Source organism: Eriocheir sinensis, chromosome 49, assembly GCF_024679095.1.
Source record: "Eriocheir sinensis breed Jianghai 21 chromosome 49, ASM2467909v1, whole genome shotgun sequence".
NCBI classification, from domain to species: Eukaryota; Metazoa; Arthropoda; class Malacostraca; order Decapoda; family Varunidae; genus Eriocheir; species Eriocheir sinensis.
The window spans coordinates 6,045,088-6,062,959 of NC_066557.1; the positions used below are offsets into that span (position 1 = coordinate 6,045,088).

Below are 17,872 nucleotides of genomic sequence, written 5' to 3' on the forward strand. Positions count from 1 at the left end.
AGAAATGTGATAACGTGTGTGTGTGTGTGTGTGTGTGTGTGTGTGTGTGTGAGAGAGAGAGAGAGAGAGAGAGAGAGAGAGAGAGAGAGAGAGAGAGAGAGAGAGAGAGAGAGAGAGAGAGAGAACGTATGAATAACCAAAATATGTACTCCAGTAATGGTAATAGTAATAATAACAACAAAAATAACACCTAACACAGTAGTTCCCACCTGAGACGATTGCACTGTTTAGTTAGCTAATTACATAAGGCATTCCACACACTTGTATCTACCTAATTATCGTGTTAGTAATAATATAACTATGTAACTATTTATACCAGAGAGAGAGAGAGAGAGAGAGAGAGAGAGAGAGAGAGAGAGAGAGAGAGAGAGAGAGGATCGAATCATGTAATAGATGTAATCCAGATAATTTAGTGAGAGATCATATTTTCGTAACTGCGGACAGACCCTTATCATCAACAACAACAACAACAACTAGTTTGGAAGGACAAGGTGTTTAGTACAACACTCAGGCAGCCCGCCGTCCCGTCGCCCCTCACAACACCTTCGCGCCTCCGCCGTGTCGTGGCAGCGTAAAGTTGACAGTTTCGTCGTCAATTTTTCGCCATTTACAATCACTTGTAACGCGTCGGCCTGTTCACAGCCGGCGTTTTGGTTTCTATTAACACCAGAATTTTTATTTTATTTTAATCCTTGGGCAGGGGGTGACTTAGCTATTTTTCAGAGCTAATTTGTACAGAGAATTTGACACTGATTGCCATGGCAATGTAAGATGATAATGAAGTCATGCCCATATAACATGATTTGTATATAGTTGGGCATTATGTATTTTTTTATGAAAAGATAAACCCCTCATTACCTCAATGAGTATTCCTCAAGTAAGTATAAACAGCACAGCAGCGGACCTGCGATATAATCGTCAACTGAGACTTGAAAAACGCCACACAGGCCAGGTGTGACATCCGGGCTGCCACAGTTACCTTCCCCAGGTTTCCACAGGTACCCGTTTGACGACCAGCCCCAAAGGGAACATAAACAGCTGGGTTGGCTGCCCGCTGGCCCAAGTCGGGATTCGAACCCCGCTGTTTCGTAGCATGTCGTGCTAACCACTACACCGAGGAGGCGCATTCATCTGTGGATGAAAATCTGCTTGGACGACGTGATATAACTTGTAGGAACAACGCAGCTGGTGATGCTGACGTGTTGTGTGTGTTGTTGTTGTCGTGGTCGTCAGTCGTTGGGGCGGAACACAATGAAAAGGTTATTATATTTTCAGACAGACGAAAAGAAAAAGTCAATTTATAAGAATCTTTGTTAAGATAGACGAAAAGACAAAAAGGTATATTTATAATATATTGTTAAGTGACAAGAGTAAAAAAAGTTTAACAGTTTATATACATTAATGATGTGTTGATAGATGAAAATAATAATTTTATAAGAATATTTATGTTGAGACAGACCAAGAGATAGAAAAAGTTTGTTTAATAGAATCCAAAAATGCATTAACATAGACCAGTACAAAAGAAATGTTTATAAGAATTATTTATGTGAACACAAAAAGAATAAGGAACAGTATCAGAGAAATTAATATAACATCGTCATTAGAGTGCGTTAAATTAAAAACTGTCATCATGAAGCAAAATAATGAAAAATATAACAATATTATTAATAATAATGATCATTAGAATAATGGTAATAATAATAACCACATAACAATTACATGCATTTTTATCAAGCGTAATATTTTTAATCTATGAAATTATTATCCTCGTTATAATTACTCTTTTAATGCCGTCCACTAAGCCAGCACCGTAGTCTAAATACTGACATAATAATAATAATAATAATAATAATAATAATAATAATAATAATAATAATAATAATAATAATAATAATAATAATAGAAAAGACACCGAGGGCATTATTTCACTTTTTTTTCGTACGTGTGTGTGTGTGTGTGTGTGTGTGTGTGTGTGTGTGTGTGTGTGTGTGTGTGTACCAAGGTCTTAGGTATACAGGATGAAGATTTACAATGAAAAAACATTATTATGATTAACGACTATGAAGAGTAATGATAACTGTGATTTGCCCTCCCTCTCCCTTCCCGTTCCTTCCCCTCCCTTTCCCTCCCTTGCCTTCTTGTCCATTTTCCTCCCATCCCCCTTCCTATTCCATCCCATTCCCTTCCTTTCCTACCCTTTTATTCCCTTCATTTCCTTTCCCCCCCCATCCCTTCCCTTTTCAACACTATTTTTATTCCCTCCCTTCATTTCCCTTTGTTTCCCATCCCATCCCTTCCTATTCCATCCAATCCCTTCCCCTTCCTACCCTTCCTTTCCCTTTCCTTTACTTCCCATCCCCTCTCCCCCCTTGCCTCCCCTCCTCCTCCTCATAATACCTCCTTACCTGTAAATTAGAACACCTGTATACCTGAGTAAGGCCTTTGAGTTTACTACACGCCACCATATGTAGTAGTAGTAGTAGCAGTAGTAGTAGTAGTAGTAGTAGTAGTAGTAGTAGTAGTAGTAGTAGTAGTAGTAAAAGTAGTTGTATTTTAAGAAAGCACTACACTGTATCTATAACTTATAATGTAGTAAAGATTTTGTTTTTTCACTAACCATTGTCTTTATTAACCCTTTTAGAGTAAGTTTTTTTTCCTCCTGTCATCTCTATCTATCTATCTACATGTCTACCTATCTATTCATTTATGTATCTATGTCTGTCTGGCTGTCTCAGAATAGGTCGTAATTTATTTTAATACCCGCAAGAAACACTTTATTGTATATGAGAAAAAAAAATCTTAAGAACTATTTAACAAACCCCAAAGCACCTGACTGTTTTCTTCCGCTGACTGTTTCGTTCATTGTTTCATTAGTTCAATTAGTCCGTCAATTTCTCCCTTCTGCTTTTCTTTCTCTTCAATTAGTATATGTGTTTTGTATCGCTGAGAGTTACATATCAAGCCATATAAAGAAAATAACATAGCCTTATTATTCATACTTCTTTATAGAGACTGTAAAGCGGTTCGTTCTTTGCTTCATCCATTCGTTTCACTATCTCACTCACTCACTCGTTGACTCGCAATAATAATTTCCCTATCTCAACTTTCTTTATATTAACTAACTGTATCGTTTCTTACTATAGGCGCAAACTAGACTGACTCACCCACAACAACTAGTAATTCTCAAGTATTTAGCGAAGTTCACGTGAAAAAAGGTAAGTAAAAAGTAAAAGACAAAAACAGTTGCGGGATCTGGCAACTGTTTACGTAGAGGACGACGAGAGATGCCGACACTCAATAGCCGCCGAGACTTCATGGAGGAAGGACGTTCTGCTCCTGCGTCTCGTTTGGCCGTATCTCCCTTTTCTTCAGTGTGTTCTGGGGCTGGTTAGGCCATACTTTGTGCTTCCCTTCGTCCGTGTCCAGTTGTGATGGGAACCCCGCTGCTCCATTGAGAGGTGAGAAGAGCGGAAGTGATTCAATTGTTCAGTTTTGAAGTATCTCAGTAGCGGGCTTTTTTTGTTTCATTTTTTTTGTGCACTTGAGCGGTTTTCATTGTTGTAAAAATAGTGTCCCATATTGTCCAAAGTGTATTGTGTGATAGTAGGTGTATAATTGGATTGAGGGAAGAGGAGTCAGGTGTATAGGTTTAATGTAACGTGTAGCCTGTAAACTTTGTCCATAGCTGTCCCATATAGTTCGACGTTTAGCAATAGTGTGGTTCTAACTGTGGCTATAATTAGGTTAAGGCAAGTGAGTGGTTCGCTTGTCAATGTTTTATAAATCTCTTCTAAATTTTAGGCTTACAAGAGTCGAATCGTGAAAAATCTTTTATAAGTCTTAGGTCTAGAGTTTACAAATGCAAAGTTGGATTAAGACTGAGCGTTAAGGACGTGGAGTGTTTAAGTATATGGTTGAAGTGACATTTAACACCTTGACTGGAAGGTTGAGGTAAATAGCGATTCCGTGGTTAATAGTTTATGTAATAGTATCGTTTTTAGCGAGTGTACTATTGTTTTAAGTAGTTTTGGTGAAGTGAATAACTGGATTGAGGGAAGAGTGATTCGGATGTCAGTATTTCATGTATCTTGGCTATACTTTAGCTTCCAACAAAGAGTGTACAGTTCGGTTACAAGTGTACGGTTCGATTGAGGTTGAAAGTTAGGACGTGAGTGTTTCAAGAAGTATGAAGTTGGTGACTTAAGCTTTTGACCGGTTGATTGACATAGGAGGGAAGTGATTCTGTTGTTAATACTTCTTCGGTTATGTATTTTGTTTTAGAGCTGCACTAGTTAGAAGTGTACAGTTTGGTAGTGAGTGTATAGTTACAGGGTAAGGGTGAGGACGTGTAGGAGTATTTCGCCAGATACTTTTAATCGTGGTATTAAATATGTCTTTAGTTTGACTTTAGTTTCATTTCGGGGGCTTGGATAAATAAACTCACTAGATCTGATCGGTTTTCGGAAAGCTGTTAGTCTTTTTGATGTAAAACTAAACCAACTAACCACTCGTTGAAAAAAAAAAAGGGTGAAAATACATATCGGCCACATTGTTGAAGCCTAATGAGAATCTTTGTTGAAACCTGATACGACTAATTCAGATTAGTGTTTTGTATTAAACACCGATAACTTGCTTCGTACCCGTAACTGGCGTGTTATATATCCTCCGGGGATGGCGGGCCTGGAGGTCATTGGTAATACTGGCTGTCCCGTCTCGTTGCGGGTTCCATTCTGCTTCGATATGGTTAGGCTAGCTAGACCGTGTAAGGTTGAATTCCTTGTAACTTATTTGTTACAGGGTGTTGCCGGCTCAAGGTAGCATATAATGCATTTTTTCCGTGGGATTAGGCCAAAATTAAGAATAAATCTACTGAATCTGATTAGCAAACTATTAACCTAGGCAAATTAATCCTGGAATACGGAGTAAATGTCGCAGCGCCTTTAGTACTCTCAATATCAAACTTTTTTCGGCAGACCAAGTGAGGTGAGTGGCTGACTGGTGCAGTGACTGGCCTGGCATCAGGGACTGCCTTTGCATCTGGAGGTAAGCTTTGGGTAAATGCTTCTTCGTTCTGTGGTGAAGGAAAATAGGCGCTCGTTTATTGATCTAATAATTACATTAAACTAACTCCTATTTGGCGTTTAGATGGTGAAAATGTCTCGAACTCGTCCTGTAATCACTGATAAACGTAGTTGAATTTAGCCACTCTGGGGTTCTCCAGTCTTTACTAGATTAAGGAAAGTCTCATAAATTAAATTGCATATTGACTAAAAAAAAATCTTCTGTTTATTAAGTCATCCAATCCTCCTTATCCCCTGCCTCGGGTAACCTGAAGCCCACTGTTTTCGTACGCTTAATGTTCTTTGTGTAAAGTAATTCGGTTATTTTCTATTTTTTGGGTCTCGGTGGACCAGTGCTTAGTTGTCATTTAGTTTTTTTGGTGTTGAGCTGCTTCCATTGTTATACGAAATTAATCAGTTTCTCTATATTGCCAAGAGTATTTTGACACTAACTTGGGTCTAGTAATTATCGCGTACAAACTATGAAGTACTCTTGGTAGTTGTCATGTCGCTTGTAAAAATTGAGACTGGCAAGAAAAAGTGAAAAATTACCTGTTGTAGAAAGTTCCAAGAGATCGTGAGCTGTAGGCCTACATGGCATAAACAGGTGACGAAGCAGTGTGGTCGGGCGGGTGACGTCACACTAATAACTGTAATGTCTTGCGGCTGGGGTTAGTTGGAGAAAAAAAGCTATAGTCAACTTTTTATTCACTTAAATACCCATTTTTACATTGGTTTCACAACTTTTTTTGACAAATTGTGGCCTCTAGGAACATACATTTAACGCTTTTATATTTGGAGGTCTACGGCGTCTAGTTCGTATATATGATCACCGAGAATGTTATGTTTTGGCTGTCCTCCCCTCCCAGCATTAACTTCTCTAAAATTTAGTGTATTAAAATCACTTCATTTCTTGCAAAATGACCACTTAAATTTTCAGGGTGGAGTATATTAACCGTTAAGTGGTAAGGGTGGAGTAGGTTACTCTTCAGGTCCCCCCCGACCACTTAAATGGACTTCCCTAAAGGACTTGTTAACGGAAAATTGGCTTGCGGGAGTTTTCAGTATCAGGACAGAAGTTGGTCTGGCTAGTATTCTGGTGACAGTTCTAACCTGGGATAATTATTATCTTCAGTAGAATTGGCTCGTCAATGCTGATGTCTTCCACTGTTAATTTGATGGTTTACTTCTAATATGTTTGGGTAACCATGATTTTCAAGTTATATATTCAGGGTAACTTTTGAGTTTATGGCAAGATGAAGTGCCAGGCAAGAAGGTCATGGCATTGTCAGATGGTGAGGTGATGGGGAAGACTTGGATGCCACATTTTGGTATTGAACAAATATCAGGATAGTGATTGTGAGGCATCTTGACAGGCTCAGAACTCGGTGGTAGGACCTAAAATACAGACTTCGAAGTTGGGACCCAGGAAACCAAGTACTTGAAATTCTGGTCCACCGCTGTCTTACTGAAGTGTCGCTGCTGCAATGAAACCATGTACACCGTGTTAGCGTTCGTCCCTACATGGAGCTAGACAATGTGCACAATAGCAGTATTTTGATTACTCCAGCTCTACTACTTGGTTTTGAAAGGTATTACGGTAACTCTAGCAGTATTTTGATTACTCCAGCTCTACTACTTGGTTTTGAAAGGTATTACGGTAACTCGTGGTAGCTAAGGGATATCCCATACTTATCTATTTGTCTGAAATTTATCTCCAGCAGACTGTATTCCCTAAAGGACCTTGCCCAAGATATTTTTTGTCTAGCTATATTTTTAGGTATAGGAATTGAGCCTTGGTTGCCTTAGTGGTTCTGGTGTTTGGATGGAGGGGGTACAGGGAAGGCAGAGATAGTTAATGGTTATATATTTAGAAAGGTCCATATTTGGGTAACCATTAATTTATGTTCATATTAGGGGATTAAATATCTAGTTAATTTTTTTGATTAACTTAACAATTGTGGTAGGTGTATTTTTTTTCGGTTTAAGTTTGTTTTGACTGGCTTTCTACCACGCATTTCATTCATTTGCAGTGGACGTGGAGTTCCGTAGTTGCTCAGCGTTGAGAATCTCCTCGTCATCTGCGCTGCACATTGGAAGGTGGTTGTCTGTTACTGTCACTCTTACCTGTCACGTGTTCGGCTGTGTTTGGCTGTCTAAACAGGGAAGGTGTAAGAGTTTGAGGAATCTCCCAGTTTTTAAGATTTTTTTGTTTTTTTTTTATTTATTTTGTTCGTTGATTTTTAGCCAGCTTGATCTCCGGAGCCTCTTGGAAGTATCTAGGCAGGTGGTGGCTGAACGGACAGCGAGACGGCCCCGCGTTCAGGAGGACGCGAGTTCAATCCCCGACCGGTGCCACCAAGCTGGGATTTTTCAGCCGCCGCCGAGTGGCTTAAGACCACCTAACATCCCGGACCCTAGAATTAAAGATGAGCTCCGGGAGGGCAAGATGGCGCCACTATAAACACTCACCTGCGCCGACCATCAGGCCCCACCGGGAAGAAGCCTACCGGCACAATAGGCAAAGACTTAAAGAAAAAAAAAAATTGTAGAGAATACCTGCCAGAAAGTTTCGGTATTCTTTTCTTGTGCAAAACTTAATAAAAGTCCTGGATTTGCATTCCATTTTTTGAGTTTTGTTCCTCTCCTGTTATTTCATTATTCAGTGTGGCCCGTGGGAAAAATGCCGCGGAAGTCACCGCCATTTTGATTGAGCGGAAACTCTGTCCCTCACCAAAGCGGAAAACCGGACCTTTTTCAAATCATTTAGTTATTACTGCCAAAGCTGAGCTATGTGTGGGATGCATGACCCACTATGACCAAGTGCATGTGTTACACGGAACGAGATGCCAGTATGGCGAGAGCTGGTATCTTACCGCGGCCGGGGAGCATTGTGGTCCCGCCGGCATCTTACTCAAGACGTCCCTCCCGAGCCACGCTGTGTCAGTGGAACGCCAGCACTCCTCGGGCGGGCAGCCGGGTGGCCCTTCTGCGGCGGCGAGGTTGACCCGTGTGGTCATCCTCGCTTTGGGCCCCCCCTCCGCAGTCAAGTCGGAGGTTTTAAGATAACAGGCGCACACAACCTGAGATTAATCCCAGGCTTCATTTATATGCAGATTACCCTTCCCTCGGGTGAAAGGAAATTTCAGTTGTGCCTGCGAGACTGTATCTCGCGGTCTCATGGGAAGAGCCAGGTCTCATGGGAAGAGCCAAGACACTCGCTCGCGTACAAACACATTTTTATTGGCCAGGGATAGGCCAAGAGGTAGTTAGCTAACTAAGTGAGGTGCGATGTGTGTCGAAAAGGCTATAGATAGGGGTAGGGCCTGCTCCCTTACAGCCGCTGCCCATTATTGACTCCCCCTTTGAAAGAGTAGCGGTAGATTTGGTGGGCCAATACAGCCCCGAGCCAGCGATGGCTCCCGGTATATTCTTACGCTTGTAGATTTTGCCGCGCGTTGGGCAGAAGCAGTGCCGCTGAAGAATATTGAAACGCAAACTGGCTGAAGCTTCATGACTATTCTGCCGAGTAGGTATACCCAGACAGATACTGAGTGATCGAGGTACTCAGTTCACCTCAGGGATGATGGAGAAGTACTGCGTCTGCTAGCGTGCAAAGGGTTACGCACCACGCCCTACCACCCCGTGGGGAATGGACCGTGTGAACGGCACACTTAAGAGAATGCTTAAACGCATGGCTGCCGAACACCCCAAGGAATGGCCTACTATCCATATCAGACCCTATGACATATACCGTTTTTCGCTCAAACGAAGACTCGGATCAGCATGGGGCTTTGGCACAGATTGTTTCACACACTCCGCTAATTTTTGACGCTATTGTGCAATGCCAGATGCGGTTAATTATGGCGTTTACTCTTGACTGTGATGGCAAAACCTGCGTGAGCCACTCACACATTCGAACAAGTGAGTTGTGACGTGTATCCCTTGGGAGGTAAGGAGGGCACGGGGTGTTGCAGAGAGAAACGAAGAGGACAGAAGGACTCCAGGCCGAACGGACCACGAGGAAGACCAGGTGTGGTTTCTGCTTCGCCATCTCCAGCTAAGTACATAATTTGCATAGGATGTTTTAAGACAGTTAGCAACTGTGTGCCTGGGATTAATCTTAATTTCCAGCGAGTTTCTTTGTTGCTTAAATAAACTAAAGAGCTGGTTCATCTGGTCTTTGCTTGTCCTGTGAGAGACGAGACTGGTCAGATATTTAAATAATAATGGACTAGGAGGGGCTGTGAGTCTGGTAACTCAATTTTCAGATATTTTATATTGCTGAGAATTTACGGAAGTCCAGACCTTTCAAGAACCCCAAGCCACAGCTACATGAAGCAGGTGGTAGTACCCTCTGACTACGCATTCTTGTGAGCCCCAGCATAACACAAATCTTAGTGGCTGCAAGGTTGCTCACTTTAGTAATTAAACCTCTTCCTGGGACTTTAAGGAACTTTTTCCTTTGGCATTGGTGCAGATAACTATATCTGGTGCATAAGATATAATTCAACATTGCTTCTTAGTATTCTCCTACTTGCACAAGTGCACTTATCATTCCTACTTGCACAAGTGCACTTATCATTAACACCTGATGCACCATTTTTGTTGCAAGACTCCTGAGAAATAGATCTAGTTCAGATTGGGAGAAGCTATTTCTGTTGCCAGGGTTTAGACCCACAACCAACCAGCCAGACAGGAGACCACTACCATTAAAATGAACTGGGGTGGGTACATGGGCAGTAGACATACCTGCTTAAATAAGAACTACACAGTCAGTGCTTGGCTGGGTGTAGCATTTCTAGAGGCCCTGAACAAGACAGCATGTTGGAAGTTTTCCTTTCACATCTGCATTGGATTTCAGAGATACAGTAAACCCTAGATAAATCAGACTAATTGGGGGTCATGGACCTTCCAGGAGGGGACCTCAGAATGTTCAAAACTTGCCATTCCCAGACATGCACCAGACTTCTGTATGGCACATGTAAGAAGTTCACTACATCAAGTTGTTTGAATAACTTGCTTTAACATGTTTAAAGCTAAAGCAAGGACGCAGCAGTCACGAAGTGTTTGCCATTTTCTCTTGACACAATTAAAATGATCATAACTACAAGCAGCTGCTGCTGGGCAGCTGATACATGTAAACAAACATATGATGTGTCAGCGGGGCAATGTCTGTGTTTCCTATTTTTGTCTTGGCAAAGGTGACTATTATGTCTCCTCTTCTAGAAGGTGGTGTAGTAGGAGCCATTATCATCACCTTCATCTATTTTAAGGAATTTAACGTTTTTCCTCCCAAATTATCTTCATGTTAGCAAAGACTGACCCTCGGCTGAAAATTCCGAACAGCTTCGAAGTACTGGATGCCAGATTATCAGACTTTTTACTGTATCTGAGTTTTTAAAAATGCAGGACTGTTCCAGAGTTGACCAGGAATTCTGATAAATTCTTGCATAAAAGATTAAGACACCGCAAAGGAGGTGGCTGTAAACAAAGCACGGAAAAGAAGAGTACGCGGAGCGAGCGCCACGCACGTCAGAAAGGTAGTTTTAAGTGAATTTATTAAGAGTTGCATCTGGTGCACAAATCTAAACTATTGTTGAATTTGAAAATTAATTTGAAGATTCCCTTTGTGTATCTGTCCTCTTGCCCTACACCAATAAGGGTTCAAGAGGGACATGAGACAGGCAGCCTTTGTTTTGAAATAATGTGGTCTGGACTTGTGCCAAATTCCTCGCTACAAACCAAATCTTTGACGGATTTACAACATCCATCCCGACATTGTCCAGACACTTGCCGTATATCCTGGATTTTGGTGTGATTTACGGAAATCTGTCCAAAGCCCTCAACGAGTCTGGTTTTTCTGATCGAGTTTACTGTGCTGGATAACTGATACCATAGCACCAGGGAGCTTGGAGTACTGCACTTTCACTGATGCAAAAATAAATAAAAGCTGATTGCACTGCATGATTAGAACCTCAACAAACAGTAATAAGGCATATAGTTTCATGGGTACAATAGTGGTTAACCCGGTAGCAGCGGGGATCAATGTTTCTTAATGGTCCCTCTAAACGAGAAAAATGAGAAAAAATCACCCCTCACACAAACCATTTCAAAATGTATATCAAAGCATTTGTGATCAGATTATGTATCATCTATTTTGGGGGGTTTATATCATGGCACAAATTTGGCCCGTCGTTGCTACCGGGTTAATAAAAGGAGGTTAATAGTTAGTTATCGTTAGTTCATGTGCTACTGTTTAGGGCAATATAAAGGGTTAGGGAGTTAGGAAGAGAAAGATTGTGTTAGTAGTAATTCTTTTTATTTTTAATCCTAAGCACACTAACAAACAAACGATGACAGGGGCGAGACAGGCCAGTTTTTGCGTATGTCTACCTGTGTGTCTGTCTGTGATCAATTGTTTTTTCTTCAGCCCATTTTCAATAATTTTTTTTATCCTATTTTAAAATACACATGTTCTTTTCTTCTGTCCACAGCCTACACACACACATACATACACACACATACATGGACCCTTGGAAAAATACATACATGGGTCAGTTTAATTATTTTCTTGCTCCACTGTTTTCTATTTCTTTGTATGTGTGTGTGTGCATGTGTGTGTATCTGCAAGGTTTAAATGCACACAACATTGCATTCATGCCTTTACTTGACGCACATAAGCCCTTTATCTTTCTGTGTGTGTGTGTAATAAAAGGAGGGGGGAGGGTGGAGCTTCTCTCTCCCTCAAGAATGAAGATATAAATTTAATCCTTCAAATGTTTCTATTAATCTGGTTATGGGGCAGATTTCAGGGTGATTAACTCTTGAGGTTCATATGAAAACAAAAATATGAAGACAGACAAACAACTGTAAATTCATTAATGACAGACAGGCAGACGGCCCTTTCAACCCTCAAATCCCAACCCCAAGAAGTACGAGGAGGAGGAAATAAGGGAAAAAAGCAGCTATGAGTTTTTCCCCCAAAATCTTCCACTTTTCTCAATTTCTCACACCGGGGAAAAGACACGACAGCTCTTTTTTCCTTTCCTTCGTTTCCCTCCCGCCTTGCGTGTGGCGGAAATCATAAATCATAAGGAGGGGAAAAATAGTAGTATCGTTAGTACATTACAAAGGAGAAAAAAAGTTGATAGTACACTACTTATGTAATAGGAAAGTTTGACATAGTAATCAGCAGTTGACTTTGACCTTTTAAAATAGTCATTACTTGTATCATTATTATTATTATTATCACCCCTTGTTAATATATAGTATTAATAATTTACATTTTGGTTTATTGATTATTACTTATCAGTGCGGTGAACCGGGGTTTTGAAAATTTGTAAAAAACTGACAGGGATTGACGTGTTTGTGAGCGTATTTACGTGTGTGTGCGTGTGTGTGTGACTACCTGCATCCATGTACATACCTACGTGAGTGTGCGTTTGTGTATGTGTGTGTATGCGTGTGTCCAGGGAGCGAAGGAGGGGCTGTTAAATATACACAGACCTTCGTTATAACTTTTTTTTTGTTATATTTTTTTTTTCAAGTTGCCAAAAAATAACGCTTAAGCTAGACTCTATGCGGTAATGATGATAATGAGCAAAAAAAAAAAATAATAATAATAACAACAATAATCTTATCAAAGTGTGTGGCGCGTGTATTCACTCTCGGCTCACTTAAAGAAAACGGGAGATGGGAAAAAGTAGGGGGCACAGTTTCAGTCTCTCGCTCTCTCTCACTTTCTCTCAAATATGGACAGTGAGCTCTTTAAGAATTCTTGTCACTTAAAAGAGGTGGTGATGGTGGTGTTAGTATTAGTAGTAGCAGTAATAGTGTTAGTAGTAGTGGTAGTAGTGGTGGTGGTTGTGGTGGTGGTGGTGGTGTTAGTATTACTATGTACAAAGAAGTTAATTAATGTTATTTAGATTAATTATGTCATCTGAGCAGCTATCATCATCATCATCATCATCATCACAAACACAAACATTGCTGGAGGGAATGGTTGGTGCAGTAAATACATTATCATCATCATCATCATCATTATTAATCATACATTGTAGTGTTATAAGCATAAAAACTGTACTTGAGCTAAAATTGGTGTGTGTGTGTGTGTATGTGTGGGTATGTGTATGCGTGTGTGTGTGTATGTGTGTGTGGTGCATGTGTTTGTGTGTGTAGTAATCTGTGTTTTCTCACCTCTATGCTATACACAATAAGTTAAACACACACACACACACACACGCACACAAGGGAGAGAAACTTGTCTTACAGCGCTTATTAAAAAATGTATATTGACAAAAAACACGAGACTTAAAAGGTGTTTGATACCATACCTACAATGCCGGACTACTTATGTATATAATACGTATGTATGTATAGTATTTATATATTTATAGTTTTACCACTGTATGTATAAGCCTTCAAATTGCAAAAACTGACACTCTATACAATCCAAACACACACACACACGCACACACACACATACATGCAGGCATTCCTCACTGTCTTTTTTTTAATTTCTTTGCCCTAAACTACCTTTTTTTTCAGCGTGTCTTCACTAAGTTTCGCTCTAAGATTTAACGAGAAATGCAACTGACTGACAAACTGACTGGCAACTATATAAGACTTTTTTTGGGTTTGTTTATATATTTTTTTATAACACTCGACAAAGCAATCTGTGACGAACCTCACAGGCTACAGAAACAGGAAGAGGAGGAGGAGGAGGAGGAGAGGGGAGGACTGGGAGGGCATAGATAACAAGGCATTATGGGTAAATATATTAAGGAATTTAATGTGTTAAAATTACCCCAAAAAATATCCAGAATTTTTTTTTCATTTTAAATATGGTGCCAAAAGTGAGTGTGTGTGTGTGTGTGTGTGTGTGCACCTCTATACGTATATCTGTGTGTGTGTGTATGCATGAATGAGTGCAATTCCAAAAGCTATTTTTTATACATACTATATGCAAAAACGAAATACAAATGCAGAGAACTTTTAGAGGAATGAGGAAGGTATGAGCTGCCAGGGAGAGTTCACATAGAAGAGGATGATGCTGTGAGTGCAAGGGGATGAAAAACAAGAGAGTGAGGAGATGGAAAGGTAGAAGTTGGAAAGTTTCTTTTAGTCGGCGCAACATCTGTGGTCATATGCCGGAGAGAGACAGAAGGGGAAGGAAGTATAGGAGAAGGGAACAGATCCCAGGAGACGGGACACGACCCCCGATTAATACCTGGTACCCATTCACTGCTGGGTGGACAGGGGCGTAGGGTATCGGAAATGGAAAGGTAGAAGCATCAAGAGAAAGAAGGGACAGAAAAGGGGATGAGCCAAGGTAGAATGAGAGGACTGAAAGGAAGAATAATTGAGAGAAAGAAGGGACAGACAAATAAGAGACCGGGGTATGCAAGACTGGAAGGGATGGAGAAGAGCAAACGGACCCTTCTGCTATGGCCACCCTCTGAGGGACTGAAGGAAACAGAGACAGACAGAACATGGGTGAATATTCAACGACATCAGTGTTAGCGAGAATAATAATAATGAGGTAACTGAATGAAAGTGAGAGTGAGTGTGTGCCAGAAATAAGGAGTGTGATTCGTTTGGTATTTTTTTTTTACTTTTCATCATTCTCTCTCTCTCTCTCTCTCTCTCTCTCTCTCTCTCTCTCTCTCTCTCTCTCTCTCTCTCTCTCTCTCTCTCCTACCATGTTGGCCTAAAAGCAGCAGCAGCACTCTGTAGCGTTAAGCATGTACAAGCTATCTATCTCCCCCTTCATGAAAAACTATTATTTGAGGAGAGGAAGATGTATAAAATCTACTCCCAATAATAATAACAACAATAATATTTTCTCTGCCTCTTGTTTATGTTGTTTACTCGATTACTTTGTTTGTTTTGGCACATGATCACCTGACTAGATATTTCCTGGCAGGGTGCTCTCTTCTCTCTCTCTCTCTCTCTGATTTCTTTGTCCGTTTGTTTCCCGTCTGTTGTCTGCTGCCACTCGCTTTTGTCGTGAAACAATATCAATAACATCAACTCATAATGACTAGTCGTGTGTGTGTGTGTGTGTGTGTGTGTGTGTGTGTGGATGTGTACCAAATTTATACATGCAATGGAAAAAATATTGAAAGTACTTTACAGTCTATTCTCACACACACACACACACACACACACATATACACACACACACATGCACACAGACACACATGCACACACCCACATACACACATACACACACACACATACTTATTTCTAGAATATAAAACAATTAATAAAGTGTAATAAACACCTAATGGAATGCTTGCTTTAATAAGTCTGTCTCTTTTGGAATGTTGGTGAATCATAATATACAAGATTTACTTGGATAATAATAAGAATTAAATTAATAGTTACCCACAAAAGCTTAAAACTAAAGCTTTCACAACACAATAAATCACTGGAGAGGCCTAAAGTTCTCTCTCTCTCTCTCTCTCTCTCTCTCTCTCTCTCTCTCTCTCTCTCTCTCTCTCAAAACTGGACATATCTCGACTTTCCTATTAGAGCGAGAGAATTATGGAGCGAGGAAACACACATCACACCTCCTCGCTTGTTCTCATCAATTTCCAAACACCTGTCTCACGTTTGAAGAGTTTGGTCCGTTTTTCTATCATTAAATTGTCTAGGTTGGTCTATTTTCATATATAATCAATTTCTGTGTACGTATATGTGTGTGTGTGTGTGTGTGTGTATGTGTATGTGTGTGTGCAAATGTTACCAATAAAAAAATGTCCTGTGAGTCACAAACCAGGTGAGGTCAAGGTCAGCCCGGACAGGTGAGTGGCGCCAATTAGTAGCGCTGCTGGAACTCATGGTGCCAACGGTTGAAGTCGATATGGAACACCACGATGGACCCGGTGGAGAGGCCAGCCATGAGGAACCTGTGACGATGGGGTGGAGTTAGTGGTGGAGGCGGAGGTGATGGTGGGAGTTCCGTGTTTCTCTTTTTCTCTGTCTCAGTTTTTCTTGCTATCTCCCTGTCTTGGTAACTCTCATCTCGCTATCTCTCCATCTTGCTATCTCTCTGTCTCACTATCTGTCCATCTCACTGTCTCTGTCTCACTATCTCCGTCTCACTATCTGTCCATCTCACTGTCTCTGTCTCACTATCTCTGGACTTTCATTTTAGAGCGAGAGAATTATGAAGCAAGGAAACACACATCTCTCCATCTCACTATCTCTCTGTCTCACTATCTTCATCTTGCTGTATCTCAATGTCTTGCTAACTATCACTATTTCTCCCCCTCTGTCTCAATATCTCTCTCTCCATCTCTCTATCTCTTACTTTGTCTCATTATTTTTCACTATTGCTCTTGATCTCTCTGTCTTGCTATCTTTCTCTCCGTCTCATGATCTCTCACTTACTTTCTGTTTTGCTCTTTCGCTCGCACTCACTCTCTCACCTTTGGTCATGGGAGAGGGCCAGGGAGCGGATGGGGGAGTCGCAGGTGGGGAAGGCATACAACAGAGCCAGCGAGAAGGTCCGCCACACCTCCACAATGCCCTTCTCCCCACCTGTCATCATGTACTCCCCGTCACGACTCAGGATCACGCACTGGGGAGGAATGGGGAGGAGTTAGAAGGTCTGGGAAGGGATTGAGAAGGGAAGGATATGGGATGGGGAGAACTGTTTGGGGTAGAAAGAGGATCAAGTACTGGGGAGTAATGAGTAGTAGTTAAATGGGGTGTGGAGTGCCTGGGGAAGGATGGAGAAAGTTGGAAAGTTTCGTTTAGTCGGCGCAACGTCTGTGGTCATATGCTGGAGAGAGACAGAAGGGGAAGGGAAGGATGGGGAGTGGAGGGAATGGGATGAGATTTTTAGGGGTAGGGGATGCGTGGAGGTATTTCAGGCAGAACCATACACTGGGGAATGGTTAAATAGGGTGAAGGGTGCTTGGGAGGGATGGCAATTGGAGGAAATGGGATAAGGAAATGTATCTGTGTAAGGGTGTGGATGACAGTGTATGGGGTAGAATCAGGCAACGGGAAAGAATGGGAAGGCATTGGGATAAAAGAGTGAAGACAATTGGTACTTTGGTTATGTTTGAATATGACACAGACCACATGACTCCTTTACCCACCTGTATGTTGTCGTTGTGTGACTCATGCCTCAGCCTCTTCCCATTCATGGTGAAGGCCGCCACGTGTCCGCGGTCGTAGTTAATGACCACCAGACCCTCGCGAGACAGAGCCACGTTCTCTGGTGACAGGAACCCGCCAGGCGCCTCCAGTGAGCGCAGCAAGTCCCCAGAAGTGGTGTGGATGAGAACTGGTCCATCTGTCAGGGTGGGGTTGGGAGTTAGTGTGTGGGTGGATGGCTGGGTGGGAAAGGACTTAATAGATAACAAAAAGAAACCAAAGATATAGACTAAGCAAATCTTCCTCCTCCTCTTTCTCCAACTATACTCCATCCATTTTATTATGGTACTTTGGGCACGGTTTGCTAAGACTATAAAGAATGCAGGCATTGCCAAGTCTTTGAATTTAAACAGGAATTTTCTTATTGTTGGCTGTTAAATACTTCCAATTGGATTTAGAATACTCTGAATACATTTCTATAAAAAATCTGTATAATTTGTATGAACTTGTTTTTAGGATAGTGGCTGTACAACTTGACAACGTATTTCTGAAAGTGACACATGGGGGTCAGACTCAAGATCAGGGCGGGTCACTTGCTCTCTGACATACAAGTGGCAGTGTTGCTAACGATCAAATGCTTATGTGAGCCACACCTAAAGTGCCTTCATAAAATAGACAGAGTATACTTCCATCATTCT

General features: G+C 41.3%; 1 protein-coding gene and 1 long non-coding RNA gene across 5 annotated transcripts in view; one reads left to right on the forward strand and one right to left on the reverse strand.

Annotated features, from left to right (window-relative positions):
• Positions 1–3: 3 nt before the first annotated feature.
• Positions 4–7,701, forward strand: LOC126981750 (uncharacterized). 2 transcript variants are annotated; one of them, XR_007734111.1, is made up of 4 exons: positions 4–3,458; positions 4,974–5,043; positions 7,094–7,160; positions 7,308–7,701. It is a non-coding gene; the product is annotated as an uncharacterized LOC126981750 (long non-coding RNA). The 2 variants fall into 2 exon arrangements; XR_007734110.1 differs by having other exon boundaries at positions 2,733–3,458; positions 7,094–7,700.
• Positions 5,752–17,872, reverse strand: part of LOC126981746 (neurobeachin-like) — a 112,709-nt gene continuing 100,588 nt past the window's right edge. For 2 of the 3 annotated variants that reach the window (XM_050833268.1, XM_050833272.1), the window contains exons 15-17: positions 17,177–17,373; positions 16,499–16,650; positions 14,687–15,976 (exon numbers count right to left, since the gene is read on the reverse strand). In XM_050833268.1, the coding sequence (XP_050689225.1) occupies positions 15,886–15,976; positions 16,499–16,650; positions 17,177–17,373 (440 nt within the window). In that variant the 3' untranslated portion in view covers positions 14,687–15,885. Of the gene's footprint in view, positions 6,543–14,686; positions 15,977–16,498; positions 16,651–17,176; positions 17,374–17,872 lie in introns of those variants that run through there. The other variant, XM_050833269.1, reaches the window with a different exon arrangement.